A 14,662-nucleotide genomic window follows, 5' to 3' on the forward strand; every position below is an offset into this window, starting at 1 on the left:
ACAGAATAATAGATAAACCTCATTTATAAATGTGACTACAATGGTCTAAATTAAACAACTAGAAATCAATTTCAGTATTTTATACCAGGATTGGAAGTGTTTCAATATTATCAGAGCTATTAATGTAACAGACACTGAAAAGTCATTTGATCAGAAATGAAAATACATAGATAACTATTAAAATAATGTTACCAAAACACAAATAAAAGCATAGTTGTGAGGGACTTCCCTGGTGGGCCATCAGTTAAGAGTCCCCACTCCCAGTGCAGGGGGCATGGGTACGGGTTCAATCCTTGGTCAGGGAACTAAGATCCCACAAGCCAAATAGTTACTAAATATATACATCTTCCTGTGCTTAAACATTTTAATGATCCTCACTGCACTTAGAATAAATTTTTAAACTCGTACTAAGGCTCTGAATGACCTGACTCCCTGCTTACCTGTACAATCCCATATCTCACCACTCTGCTCTCCAGCCAGCCCGAACTATATTTAATTCCTTAAATACAACAAAAGTACAGCTTGGGTCCTTTGCACATGGAACTCTCTTTCTGCAATGCTTGCAACATTTCATAGACTGACTTTTTTTCACCCTTCACATCTCAAATAATAAAAATATCAAATATAAACAGTTGTTATCTATCTCCCTAAAGTATAATTCAATGTATCTTATTTACAAACTCTTATTTTTTGAATTTTAAAAATTTTTATTTCTTACATATTAAGTTTTCAAAAGGAAAAAATACCCATTATGCTATTTTCATCCTCAGTATGCCTGAAAGGTATTCGGTAAGAAGCAAAACATTGATCCCATGTGTGTATGCTCACTCAGTTGTGATTGACACTTTTGCGATCCCATGAACTGTAGTGTAGCCCACCAGGATCCACTGTCCATTTCCCAGAATACTGGAGTGGTTGCCATTTCCTTCTCCAGGGCACCTTCCCAATCCAGAGATCAAACCCACATTACCTGCATCTGCTGCATTGGCAGGCAGATTCGTTACCACTGCACCACCTGGGAAGTCCATTGCTCTCACATTTCCCCCTAAACAGACAATTGTCTCAATGCCATTTACTAACTAATACAAAATGTATCTCCTGGTAAAAGTGCTCCCATAATAATCAACTAAACCCTCCATGTTATTTGGCCTGCATTTGAGTTTCTGTCCAATTCTATCAATCTGTTTATTCCACCAGTATCACACTATTTCAGAACCTTTCATATTTGGCAGAGGAAGAATCTCCTTATTATTCTCTTTTCCAGCATTTTCCTTATTCTCACACTTACTTTTAGATTAAAGTTAGATGAGAATTTTCTTTCTCAAAAAAACTGTTAGAATTTTGACTTCAAATGAGTTAAAATTTACATTAATTCAGTAGAATATGTATCTTGGGAATCTTAATATGCTTACCCATTTATTGATTTTTATCATATGCTTCTCTGGAGAATTTACAGAACTTGACTGATCCTTGTTAACATGTGGGGGGGTAGTGAAGGGTCTTCGTTCACAGGCTTTCCTCGAGTTGAGGTGAGTGGGGGCTCCTCTCTAGCTGCAGCGTACAGACTTCTCATTGCGGTGGCTTCTCTTGCTGTGGAGCACCGGCTCCAGGTGTGCGGGCTTCAGTACTTGCGGTTCTCAGGCTCCAGAGTGCTGGCTCAACAGCTGTGGTGCACGGGCTGAGCTGCTCAGTGGCATGTGAGATCCTCCCAGATCAGAGATAAACCCGTGTCTCCTGCATTGGCAGGCGGATTCTTTACCACTGAGTCACTAAGGAAGCCCTGATTCTTGTTAACATTTTTACACGTGGGTTTTTTCAGTTGTTGATGTGGATTTCACATTATATTTTAATCTTATTATTCATGAGTATTGTTATTGTCGGAGAAGGCAATGGCAACCCACTCCAGTACTCTTGCCTGGAGAATCCCAGGGACGGGGGAGCCTGGTGGGCTGCCATCTATGGGATCGCACAGAGTCGGACACGACTGAAGCGACTTAGCAGCAGCAGCAGCAGCATTGTTATTGTAAAGCAATAATAAGGAATATTTCTTGAGCATTGACTGCAGGCCAGCTATCTATGTTAAGCACTTCACTAATTTTATTCTCACTGTAACCCATTTTTCACATGAAGAAATGGGATCTTAAAGAGCGAGGTAACTTGCCTGACGTTTCAGAGTTAGAAAGTGTCAGAGCCCAGACTTAACTTCAAGTGTTTTGAAATCCCTTTTCATTTCTAGTAGCATTTCAGTTGATCGTTTTAGATTTCCTGAATATATCATCTTATCAGCAAATAATGGTAATTTTTACATTTCCTTTCTAATATTTTTACCTTTTTCCCCTTTGTCCAATTGTGTAACATCAGTTTTTTTTACTGAAGACACTTGTTTTAAATATCATTAAATCTACAGAATATCATAACATACTGATCTTTAAGCACATCAAGAGAGTTGTAACAAGATGTGGTTTAAAATAAGACATAGGCATTATTCCTATTATATTGAGTATGCCAGGCTAGAACTTGCCAGAATAACTAAATTGTATGAAGATTTTCCATGTCTTGTTTTTGTGTTTGTTACATTGTCTCTGATAGCCAAAAAAAATGTATAAAATTTGGCTTAAGATACTGTTCATGTTAGGAAAACAGTTGATTTTGCTTATTTTAATGCTTGTATTCATTTGAGGGCATATGGTAAACAGCTGTGTTGTGTTGCAGTAAGTTGGGGAAATGGATGGAAGCAACCATAGTAGAGTCTCTGAGTTCCTGCTCCTTGGGCTGTCGGAGAGTCCTGAGCATCAGCGGGTCCTGTTTTGGATGTTCCTGTTCATGTACCTGGCCACAGTGGTGGGAAATGTGCTCATCATTCTGGCCATTGGCTCTGACTCCCGCCTGCACACTCCCATGTACTTCTTCCTGGCCAACCTCTCCTTCACTGACCTCTTCTTCGTCACCAACACAATCCCTAAGATGCTGGTGAACCTTCAGTCCCAGAACAAAGCCATCTCATATGCAGGGTGTCTGACCCAGCTCTACTTCCTGGTCTCCTTGGTGGCTCTGGACAACCTCATCCTGGCCACGATGGCATATGACCGCTATGTGGCCATCTGCCGCCCGCTCCACTACACCACAGCCATGAGCCCTAGGCTCTGTATTTCACTCCTTACCCTGTGCTGGGCACTCTCTGTCCTCTACGGCCTCATTCACACCCTCCTCATGACCAGCGTGACCTTCTGTGGGTCCCGGAAGATTCACTATATCTTTTGTGAGATGTATGTCTTATTGAGACTCGCATGTTCCAACACCCAGATCAATCACACAGTGCTGATTGCCACAGGATCCTTTATCTTCCTCACCCCCTTGGGGTTCATGGTCATGTCCTATGTCTGGATTGTCAGAGCCATCTTCCAAATACCCTCAGCCTCTAGCAAGTACAAAGCCTTCTCCACCTGTGCCTCCCATTTGGCTGTGGTTTCCCTCTTCTATGGGACCCTTTGTATGGTATATCTGAAGCCTCTCGACACCTACTCCATGCAGGACTCAGTAGCCACAGTGATGTACGCTGTGGTGACCCCCATGATGAACCCTTTCATCTATAGCCTGAGGAACAAGGACATACACGGAGCTCTGGGAAGATTTTTCTTAGGAAAGTCTTTCAGAGGTTGACTTGAGGATAAATTTGGAAAGGGCATTACAGTGGAGATTAGGAATTTCCTACACCATGTCCAAGGCATTATCCTATGTGAGATATAGGATAGATTTAGCTCAATATAATCTCATATGTCTATGATGAAAAAATAGACAAAGTACAACCCAATGTCCACCAAACCTGACCAGCTTTGACAATAAATAAAGTACCACTAACGAAAAAATGCAGGTTTGATCCCTGGGAAGATTCCCCTGAAGTTGAAAATGGTAACCCACTCCAGTATTCTTGCCTGAAAACTTCCAGGGACAGAGGAGTCTGGTGGGCTACAGGCCATGAGGTTGTGAAGAGTCGGACATAACTGAGGGACTAACATGCACACACAACACTAATAGTAGAAGTTTGCAGGATCAAATCCTTCAACTTGCGCTAACCTAGGATTACAGTCCCAGCCTTATCCAGATACGCCCAGTTATGGCTCAGTGGATCTCACGTGTTCACTAACATACATTCACTCATATTCTTCTGAACTCTGAACTTCTCTAAGGAGCCTGCTGCCTTCAAGCCATTTATAGAATACACCTGATAATACAGGCACTGTAGGGCCCTGAGTGAGGCCGCCCCTTCCTGATGCTCTCTCTGCCAGACACTGCTCCCACTGCTTCAGTTCTGACCCACAGTCCCTCTGGACACAGCCCCTGGTATTCAGGCAGGAATAGAAAGAGATTTCTCTGTTTTGCTCTGGGCTGATTTTTATCCCTTGGACTCCAAAGCCATACTACATCACTTGCCTTTTTCCTGCATTTTTTTTTTTTTTCCTCTGAGAGAAATGAGACTTTGTCCTCAGGAAGCCCATCCTGCCCCTTATTTCTGCAGCTCTTCACCTTCTATCTCTTCTTCATTACCTCAAAACAAAACTCTCAAACATTTCAACACATGCTCACAAACAGGAGTGGTAGTGGAGGGAGCAGAAGGGGAGGAGGTCATTTTGAGATCCAATCTCTGTTTAGGTTCTATGATTCGGATGCCAATTCTAATGTGTGTGTGTTCTGTCCATACCACTAAGCAATTCTCTGACACCAGACAGGGGTCCTACAGTTCCTCAATGAAAACAGTATGTACCCAGAGATGTCCTCAGATGCCACAAGTTAAGGGCTCACCTCCCCATCCCCACCCCAGCACTTCAGACGACAATCTCAAGTCCAGGTTGTCACCTGTGCTTCTGACTGACCAGCTATAGACAGGAGGTTCCTAAGATCCCTTCTTTGGGCTCAATTAATTTGCTAGAGGTGCTTACAGAACTCAGATAAAACATTTCACTTACCAGACTACCAATTTATTATAAAAAGTCATAACTCAGAAACAGTCAGGTGGAAGAGACTCACAGGGCAGGGTATGTGGGAAGGGGCATGGAGTGTCTGTGCCATCCCTGGGTGCAGCACTTTACCTAAACCTCCAAGTGTCACCAACCCAGAAGCTGGCTGAACCCTGTCCTTTGCAGTATTTATACAGACTTTATTACATAGGCTGCTGCTGCTGCTGCTAAGTCACTTCAGTCATGTCCGACTCTGTGTGACCCCATAGACAGCAGCCACCAGGCTCCCCCATCCCTGGGATTCTCCAGGGAAGAACACTAGAGTGGGTTGCCATTTCCTTCTCTAATGCAGGAAAGTGAAAAGTGAAAGTGAAGTCGCTCAGTCGTGTCCAACTCTTCTCGACCCCATGGACTGCAACCTACCAGGCTTCTCCATCCATGGGATTTTCCAGGCAAGCGTACTGGAGTGGGGTGTCATTGCCTTCTCCTATTACATAGGCATGACTCATTAAATCACCAGCCAGTGGTTATTGATTCAACCTCCAGCCCCTCACTTCCAGAGATTGGGGTGAGGACAGTGAGACTGAAAGTTCCTAAAGGGGAACGAAATCCAAAAAAGAAGGGTTATACATATACACTGGAGGAGGAAATGGCAACCCACTCCAGTATTCTTGCCTAGAGAATCCCATGGACAGGGAAGCCTGGCAGGCTATACAGTCCATGGGGTTACAAAGAGTCGGACACGACTTAGCAACTACACAGATATGCATACATATAGCTGAGTCACTCTGCTATCCAGCAGAAACTAACACAACATTGTAAAGCAATTGTATTCCAATAAAAAAAACTAATTAATAAATAAAAATATTTTTTAATGTGGAACAGGAGGAATCCATTGCTATAGGAGGGTAATCATTACAAGTGTGATGGAAACCTCTTTAGCTCTATCTTCTAAACAAACACCTACAGTATCATCCACAAATCCCACTCCTCCATAGGGATGCCCAAGAGGAATATGCAGCTTCACTATTCACAACAGCCAAAACCGGAAACCACAAATCCCCATCAACAGTAGAATGGATTTTTTAATGGCTTATTCACACAATAGAACTCTATACAGCCATGAAAATGAAAAGTCTACAACCACATACCGCAAAGTGGACGAACCTCACATACATAATATTGAGTGAAAGAGGTAGACAAGAAAGTGAAAAAGGTGCACCCATTTAAATAGGTGCAAAAATGGGTAGAACTAACTCATCCTTTTAGGATCAAGGAAGTGACTGCCCCTGTAGGAACAGCGACCAGCAGAGGACATGACAGGATTCCTGCAGAGCTAGTAATGTGTGTGTGATCTGACTGCTGGTTATTCATGTTGGTTCAGTCTGTAAAAAGTCCTGCCTAGTCTTCCATTCTTGGTTCTGTATGCTTAAACATCATAAACATCATTGCTTCTCATGCTGTGTCTGACTACTATATTATCTAGAGTCTCTGTGGGCTTCCCTGGTGACTCAGACAGTAAAGAATCCACCTGCAATGCAGCAGACCCAGATTCAGTACTTGAGTCAGGAAGATTCCCTGGAAAAGGGAATGGCTACCAACTCCAGTATTCTTGTCTGGAGAATTCCATGGACATACAGAGGAGCCTCTGTATGCCTTTCAGCTGTTAGTTCTTGCTTTAGGAATCTTATTTCTTTGTGTGTCTGCTTATCTTTGGTTTTGTGCCTGATGTTATGATTGAAAGTGTGATGAAGAGAAATATTTGAGGTCTAAGGTGATGTTATTTTCCTCCAAATACAACTTTAAAAATTTTTTCTGATGCAGTACTTGGAGTCACTAGCAATCTGGGATCATCTTAATCCAAATATAGTCCTTGAGACTTTCTGAACCTCTGATGATTCAAAGCCAGGCTGCACTCTATGTGAAGTCTTCTTTATTTCTGGCTTAATCCAATCCTAGAAAACTTTTAAGATTTCTGCCCAAGGTAGAATTGGTTTACTCTTTGTAAATAAGATTCATTTCCCAAGATCTCTGCTTATAGATATTAACATTGAAGCAATTATCCAGGTTCATCTCAACAAGCTGTCTTGGGACTACCTCCCCAAGGCCTCACCAAAGCTAATAAGTCTGATGTGGTCTCAGTTCAGCCCCTTTACTTATAAACTCAGGATCCAATCATCAGTTCTTGGGTTCCCCATCCTCATCAAGGCATGAACTGCTTACCTGTTTTCTCCTTGTTTGCATGGGCTGATTATTCAGACATCAACTGCCCTGCTTCCCACCTTTAGCCAAAAGGAAGAGTCATCAAGTCCTATTCAGAAAGCAATGTCTTAGGTCCTTATATATCCATCCTGACTAAAATTGCATCCTACATAGGATGAAAATGTAGGTGACAGCACCAGGGAACTCTGAGACCAGCAGAGAGCCGTGGGTAAGACCTGGTCATTTCTGGCGTACGCTCTCTCTTTTCTCCCTTTCTTATTGTATCTCTCTTCTCCATGTTCTCTCTCACACAACATACTCACATACTTGAAAGTGTTCATATAATCTAACCACTTCATACTTAAAGGTGATGTAATCATCCCTCCGGGACTTCCCTGGTGGTCCAGTGGTTAAGGATCCGCCTGCCAATGCAGGGGACATGGGTTCGATCCCTGGTCCAGGAAGATTCTACATGCCAAGAGGCAGCTAGGCCGGTGCACTGCAACTACCGAGCCTGTGCTCTAGAATCCTCAAGCTGCAACTCCCGAGGCTGTGCGCCACAACTACCGAAGCCCAGCACCCTAGAGCCCACACACAGCAACTAGCGAGTAGCCCAACTAGAGAAAGTCCACATACAGCAATGAAGACTCATAAATTAAAAAATAAAGTGGTGTGTACATGTCAAAGAAAAATGAACATCCCTCCAATTTGGTACTTAATGCAGGAGATGTAAGAGACAGGGGTTCCATCCCTGGGTTGGGAAGATCCCCTGGAGGAGGGCATGGCAACCCAATCCAGTATTCTTGCCTGGAGAATCCCACTAACAGAAGGCCCTGGCAGACTACAGTCCACAGGGTCACAAAGAGTCGGACACAACTGAAGCGACTCAGCATGCATGCACAGGTTGCAAGGGTTTTCCTGGTGGCTCAGACGGTAAAGAATCTGCCTGTAATGCAGAAAACCCAGATTCAATCCCTGGGTCTGAACAATTGGGACGATCCCTTGGAGAAGGGAATGGCTACAGTTCATGGGATCGCAAAGAGTTGGACATGACTGAGTGACTAACACACACACACATATAGAGGTTTCAAAGTGTCATCACATGCCCTGTTGAATATAGTTCTCAAAACAGCGAAGAAGTCTTCACTGGCGCAATGAGAAGGCTCAGAGAGGTTGCATGTCCACTTCAAGATCATACAGTTGGGGAGCAAGAGAGAACAGGAGGCCAGCTTTCCAGCATCATGTGCAGAGTCCTTTTCCACACTCTCCCCATATTCTCCATTCTCCATCCAGCCACACTGCACTGAAGTGTGTGTCTGTATGACCACTTGACCACACAAGTGTTTAGAATCTGCTGACTCTTAAACAGACTCAGGTCAATGTTTCCCAAAGTGCACAGTCAGAATCATTGAAGGCTTGCTGAAAATGATTTCATTCTCAGAGCACAGTCCTAATAAACACCTTACACATACATATCTATGTTTCCATCTGATTATATTTCAAGATAAATCCATAAAACTGGGTGTCAGTGCATGCATAGTCGTGACCGACTCTTTGCACTTCCATGGATTGCAGCCCGCCAGTCTCCTCTATCCACAGAATTTTCCAGGCAAGAATACTGGAGCGGGTTGTCATTTCCTACTCCAAGGGCTCTTCCCAACCCAGGGATCGAACCCACATCTCTGGTATCTCCTGCATTGGCAAGCGGGTTCTTTACCACTACTAGGACTGCTCAAAGGGATACCCTATTTAAGAGCCTATGACATGGAATGTCAAGTTTCCTTCTAGAACATTGTTCTTAATTATTTCTTTTCATCAGATATAAAACTGCCTATTCATCCCATCTTTTGATAAGTAATGTTTGTTCATGTGTTTAATGACTTGGAATTTCTTCTTTTATGAATTCCATGTTCCAGTGGGGGAGGGGGTGTGGTAATTTTATTACTGACTTAACTAGATCTTTCTCTTTTTAGCATTTAAAGCCTCTGCATATCGCATTCATGGCAAGAATTTTTCCTTTCTGGCATTCTTGTTTGTTTGCATTTTGTTGTTATATTATGGTGTTTTGGTGAAGGAGGTCTTTTACTTTTATGAAATAAAATATGACATAATTTTTCATTGTATTTTTCTCCTTCGATGCCATCCTTTGAAGACAGTTCCCATATCAAAGCTTTTTTTTTCTAACAAAACAACGTAATAGAGAAAAATAGAAATGATATTCACTTCCCTCCTTTGCAAATATCCCACTTCAAAATAATCAAACAAATTTAAAAAGTAATTTAAAAATTGAAAACCACTCTGGCGAACAGGTGACATCATAAATCAAGAACTTAAGAGGAATCATTGCATGAGGTGGAGCAATAGGCTTGGATTGAGGGACAAGCTGTAAGGTGTAAAAAGACCCAGCAGATTTAGTACAAAGTTTTTGCCGGGAAGAAAATGGGTGGTAATTCTCATCAATGCAGTCCTAAAAAATCAATAAGTAAGGAACAGCAAGGACTGGGGATGAAGCAGTCAGTGGGACAGGAAGAAAGACACCCTAAAATATGTCAGGAACTGCCCCAGGCTCAGAGCTAAAAGGCACTGACTACAACTTCAATCTCATGGCTCCCTTTTATGAAGACAATAGGAGGCTGAGGAAAAAGATGAAAAAAGAATCTAAAAGAGAGTGGATATATGTATACATATAACCGATTCACTTTGCTGCGCACTTGAAATTAACACTGTAAATCATATAATTACTCGTATAATAAAAAATTTAATAAAATAATTAAGAAGAAAAAAGTTTAGAATGTTTCCATCACATCCAAAAGAAAGCCTGTATTCTTCAGCTGTCTGCTTCTTACCCATCACCCTTCTCTCGTGTGTAAGCAATCACTAACTTACTTCCTGTCTCTATAGATTTCCCTATTCTGGCCTTCCATATGAACGGAATAATATCATACGTGGTCTTTGGTGACTGGCTTCTTTCATGCTTTCAGGGTTCATCCATGCTGCAGCATGTACTAGTACTTCATTCCTTTTTAGGGCTGAATAATGTTCTATTGTATAGATGTGCCACATTTTGTTTATCCATGCCCAAGAAACAGACACATAGATTATTTCTATCTTTGGAGCATTATGTGTGTATTAGTTGCTCAGTCATGTCTGACTCTTTGCGACCCCATGGACTGAACCCCACCAGGCTCCTCTGTCTGTGGGATTCTCCAGGCAAGAATACTGGAGTGGGTTGCCATGACCTCCAGGGATCTTCCTGACCCAGGGATGGAACCATGGTCTCCCGCATTGCAGGCAGATTCCTTATCGTTTGAACTTGTAATGCTACGATAAACATTCATGTACAAGTTTGTATGTGGACCTATGTTTTCATTTCTCTTGGGAGATACCTAGAGTGGAACTGCTGAGTCATTTGGTAACTCTGTGATTAGCCTTTTGAGGAATTGCTAGACTGTTTCCAAAACGGCTGCACCATTTTTCATTCCCATTGGCAGTATAGAAGTGTTCTGATTTCTTTACCTCCTTGCAAAGGCTTGTTATTTTCTGAACTGTTTATTATCTGAATTGTTCCTAGAGGGTGTGAAGTGGTGGCCTTCATTTGCATTTCCCTGATGACTAATGATGTTCAGCATCTTGCTGTGTGCCTATTGGCCATTTGTATATCTTCCTTGGAGAAATGCCTTCAGAATCTTTGCCTGCTTTTAATTGGGTCATTTTTCTTTTCATTATTCAGTTATTAGAGTTCTTTATATATTCTACATGTAAATATCTTATCAGATATATAATTTACAAATATTGTCTACCACTGTGGAATTATTTGTACTTTCTTGATACTGTCATTGGGAGAACAAACATTTTTAATTTTGGTTAAATTGAATTTATTTTTTCTTCTGTTGCTTTTGGTGTCATATATAAGAATTCTTTGCCAAATCTAAGGTTTGAAGATTTGCCTATGTTTTTTTCTGAGCCTTTCAGAGGAGGCTGGTGGGGTACAGCCCATGGGGTCGCAAAGAGTCGGACATGACTGAGCAACTAATACACAGATATAATGTTAGCTCTTATATCTTTGTCATTCATCAATTTTGAGTTAAATTTTGCATAGAGTGCAAGGTAAAAGTTCACCTCTTTGGCACATGGCTATCCTGGTGGCCCAGAATGGCCCAGAACTATTTGTTGAAAACATCTTTTCCCCGCTGATCTTGACATCATTGTTGAAAATCAGTTGACAACAGACACATGAGTTTATTTCTGGAATCTCAATTCTATCCTATTGATCTATAGGTCTACCTTTATTGCTTTGTAGTAAGATTTGAAATTGGGAAGTGGAATCCTCCAAATCTGTTTTTGTTTTTCAAAATGGTTTTGGCTATTCTGGGTCTCATGCAATTTCACATGGATTTTTGAACTAATTTACATGAAGTTCTACAAAGAAGTCAATTGGGATTCTGACAGAGGCTGTATTTAGTCTATAGATCTAACTGGGGACTATGCCATCTTAACAATATTAAGTCTTCCAATCCATGAGCATGGGGTTTTTTTCTGATTATCTAGATCTTTAATTTCTTTCAACAATATTTGTAGTTTTCAGAGTATAAATTTTGAATTTTTGTTAAATTTATTCCTAAAGATCATTTTCTGTTTGGTGCAATTATGAATAAAATTATTTTCTTAATTTCATTTTCTGATTATTTATTACAAGTATAAAAATGCAATTTTTCTATATTCATCTTGCTCCTGCAACCTTTTCTGACTTCATTTATTATTGTAGTTTTTTAGTAGGAATATTTAGTAAGATTTACTATATGCAAGATCATGTCATCTTTGAAGAGAGATACTATAATTCCTCATTTCCAATCTAGATGTCTTTTAATCATTTTTCTTGACTAATCATCTTGGCTAAATTAAGTTTTCATTTTAGTTTAAATTTTTTGGTATTGCTTGAATGATTCACACTGGAATTTTTTTGGCTTTTAATCAATAAATTCCAACGGAGTGTAGAAGCTATTTTTATTTGGAAAAATAATTCCATGTAATATAGTTTTAAATTCATATCTTAAGCTGTTGAAGAAATTCCAACAAATTCTAAACACTAGAAATGGACAATAAATGAAATCAAGTTTAATTTGAAATCTAATGCACACCAAATCATACCAAAAAGATGATAAAGATGACATGTACAAAAAAGAAACTCTAGGTAAACCTCATTTATATTAGTGAATACCACTACAAAAGCCTAAATAAAACATGATAAGTAATTTAAACCAGGAGTGTTAACATATTTTTCTGTTTCTGCTTTTTGACTGTTCTAGGTCTTCACTGCAGTACATGTGCTGTTTGTGGTGTGTGGGCTTAGTTGCCCCTTGGTGGTATTTTTAAATATTAGAAAAACTATTAACATAGTGTCTCATGATAGGCACTGAAAAGTATCTGGTTAAAAATGCAACAGCTACACCTGATTTTTGAAACACTATTGGTAAAATACAAAGAAAGATGGTTGTTAATATATACATACATCGCTGCTTAAATCTGTTTATATTGGTCATTCTGCTTAAAACTCTTTACACAGTATAAAATTTTTAAAATCTTAACAAGGCTAGCATGATCTGGGTACTTCTTACTGCACAACCTCATAACCCTTTGTTTATTTTCAATGGCATTTTGGTTGACTGTCTTAGGCTTCCCAGATCATTTTATCAGTAAACAGTGATACATTTTTCTTTTCCCTTCCAACAGTTTTACTTTTACCCTCTTTGTCCAATTGTACAGTATCCATTTGCTATAATGCATATACCTGTTTCAAATATTATTTTCAAATTTATGCAATATCAAAATACAGCATACGAAATCTTTAGGCACTTCAAGGATATTGTAAGATGACAGGACTTAAAATAAGACACAGACATTATTTCCATAATATTGAATATGCCAGATCAGAAGTTGCTGGAATGATTAGGCTGCATAAAGATTTTCTACATTATGGTTTTTTTCTCTGGTATTACTTTGCTGCTTATGGGAAAAAAATTCTGAAATCCAGCCTGAAGTATTTTTATTGTTAAGAAAATAGTTGATTTTGCCTATCTGAATGTCCTTACTCAATCAAAGGCAATTAGTAAATATATGTTGGTACTGATGTTGCAGACAGCTGGGAAAATGCATGGCAGCAACCAAAGTGGGGTCTCTGACTTCCTACTCCTGGGGATCTCGGAGAGTCTTGAAGAGCAGCAGATCATGTTTTGGATGTTCCTGTCCATGTATCTGGTCACAGTAATGGGAAACTTGCTCATCATCTTGGCCATCAGCTTTGATTCCCACCTACACACTCCCATGTACTTATTCTTGGCCAACCTCTCCTTCACCGACCTCTTCTTTGTCACCAATACGATCCCCAAGACATTGGTGAACCTTCAGTCCCAGGACAAAGCCATCTCATACACAGGGTGTCTGACCCAGCTCTACTTCCTGGTCTGCTTGGTGACCCTGGACAACCTCATCCTGGCCACGATGGCATATGACCGCTATGTGGCCATCTGCCGCCCTCTCTGCTACATCACAGCCATGAGCCCTGGGCTCTGCATTTTGCTCCTCACCTTGTGTTGGGCCCTCTCTGTCCTGTACGGTCTCTTTCTCACCCTCCTCATGACCAAGGTGACCTTCTGTGGGCCCCGGAGAATCCACTACATCTTCTGTGAGATGTACGTCCTGCTGAGGCTCGCCTGTTCCAATACCCAGATGATTCATACAGTGCAGATTACCACAGGTTGCTTCATCTTCTTCACCCCCTTAGGGGTCATGGTCATGTCCTATGTCTGGATTGTCCAAGCCATCCTCCGAATACCATCAGCCTCCAGCAAATACAAAGCTTTCTCCACCTGTGGCTCCCACTTGGCTGTGGTCTCCCTCTTCTATGGGACACTTAGTATGGTATATCTGCAGCCCCTTAAAACCCACTCCATGAAGGACTCAGTAGCCACAGTGATGTATGCTGTGGTGACCCCCATGATGAACCCTTTCATCTACAGCCTGAGGAACAAGGACATGCATGGGGCACTGGGAAGACTCCTCTTAGGAAAAGCCTTCCAGAGGTTGATAGGAAGGAAACTGAGGCACTGAAGTGGAGTCTGGGGATTTCCTCCATCATGTGCAAGGCATTATCCTGTATGAGATACAGGAGTTAATTAAGACACAGATCCAGCCCAGAATGAATTTGTTGCTTTATAGTAAAGAAAAGACATGTATGTGTAACCCAATGACCCCTAGACTTCACCAGCCTTGGCAATAAATAAGGGCACACTAAGACTAACAGAAGGAGTCTGCTTTTAATCAACAGCAGAAGAAATTCAAAGAAATCGTCAAAGAAATCTTTCAACTTGTCAGACAAGACCACAGTCCAAGCCTCATCCAGATATATTCAATTATAGCCTAAGGAGGTCACTCATGCTAATATACATCCACTGAAATTTCTGAGCTCTGACCTTCTCTTAGGAGAATGGCTTGCAAGCCATTTATAG

The 14,662-nt window shown here is 41.0% G+C and overlaps 2 protein-coding genes and 1 pseudogene across 2 annotated transcripts; 2 read left to right on the top strand and 1 right to left on the bottom strand.

Annotated features, from left to right (window-relative positions):
- The window catches only part of LOC138992033 (olfactory receptor 1468-like), a 33,924-nt pseudogene that overhangs the window by 13,449 nt on the left and 5,813 nt on the right, over positions 1 to 14,662 (bottom strand).
- LOC102270840 (olfactory receptor 1D2) lies at positions 2,707 to 3,660 on the top strand. The gene has a single exon (XM_014476819.2). It carries the CDS (start codon positions 2,725 to 2,727, stop codon positions 3,658 to 3,660), a length of 936 nt encoding a protein of 311 aa, XP_014332305.2. The 5' UTR covers positions 2,707 to 2,724.
- Positions 13,305 to 14,264, top strand: LOC102271684 (olfactory receptor 1D5). Its single transcript, XM_005891195.2, has one exon. The coding sequence runs from the start codon at positions 13,305 to 13,307 to the stop codon at positions 14,262 to 14,264; it is 960 nt and encodes a 319-aa protein (XP_005891257.2).

Source organism: Bos mutus, chromosome 19 (assembly GCF_027580195.1).
Source record: "Bos mutus isolate GX-2022 chromosome 19, NWIPB_WYAK_1.1, whole genome shotgun sequence".
NCBI classification, from domain to species: Eukaryota; Metazoa; Chordata; class Mammalia; order Artiodactyla; family Bovidae; genus Bos; species Bos mutus.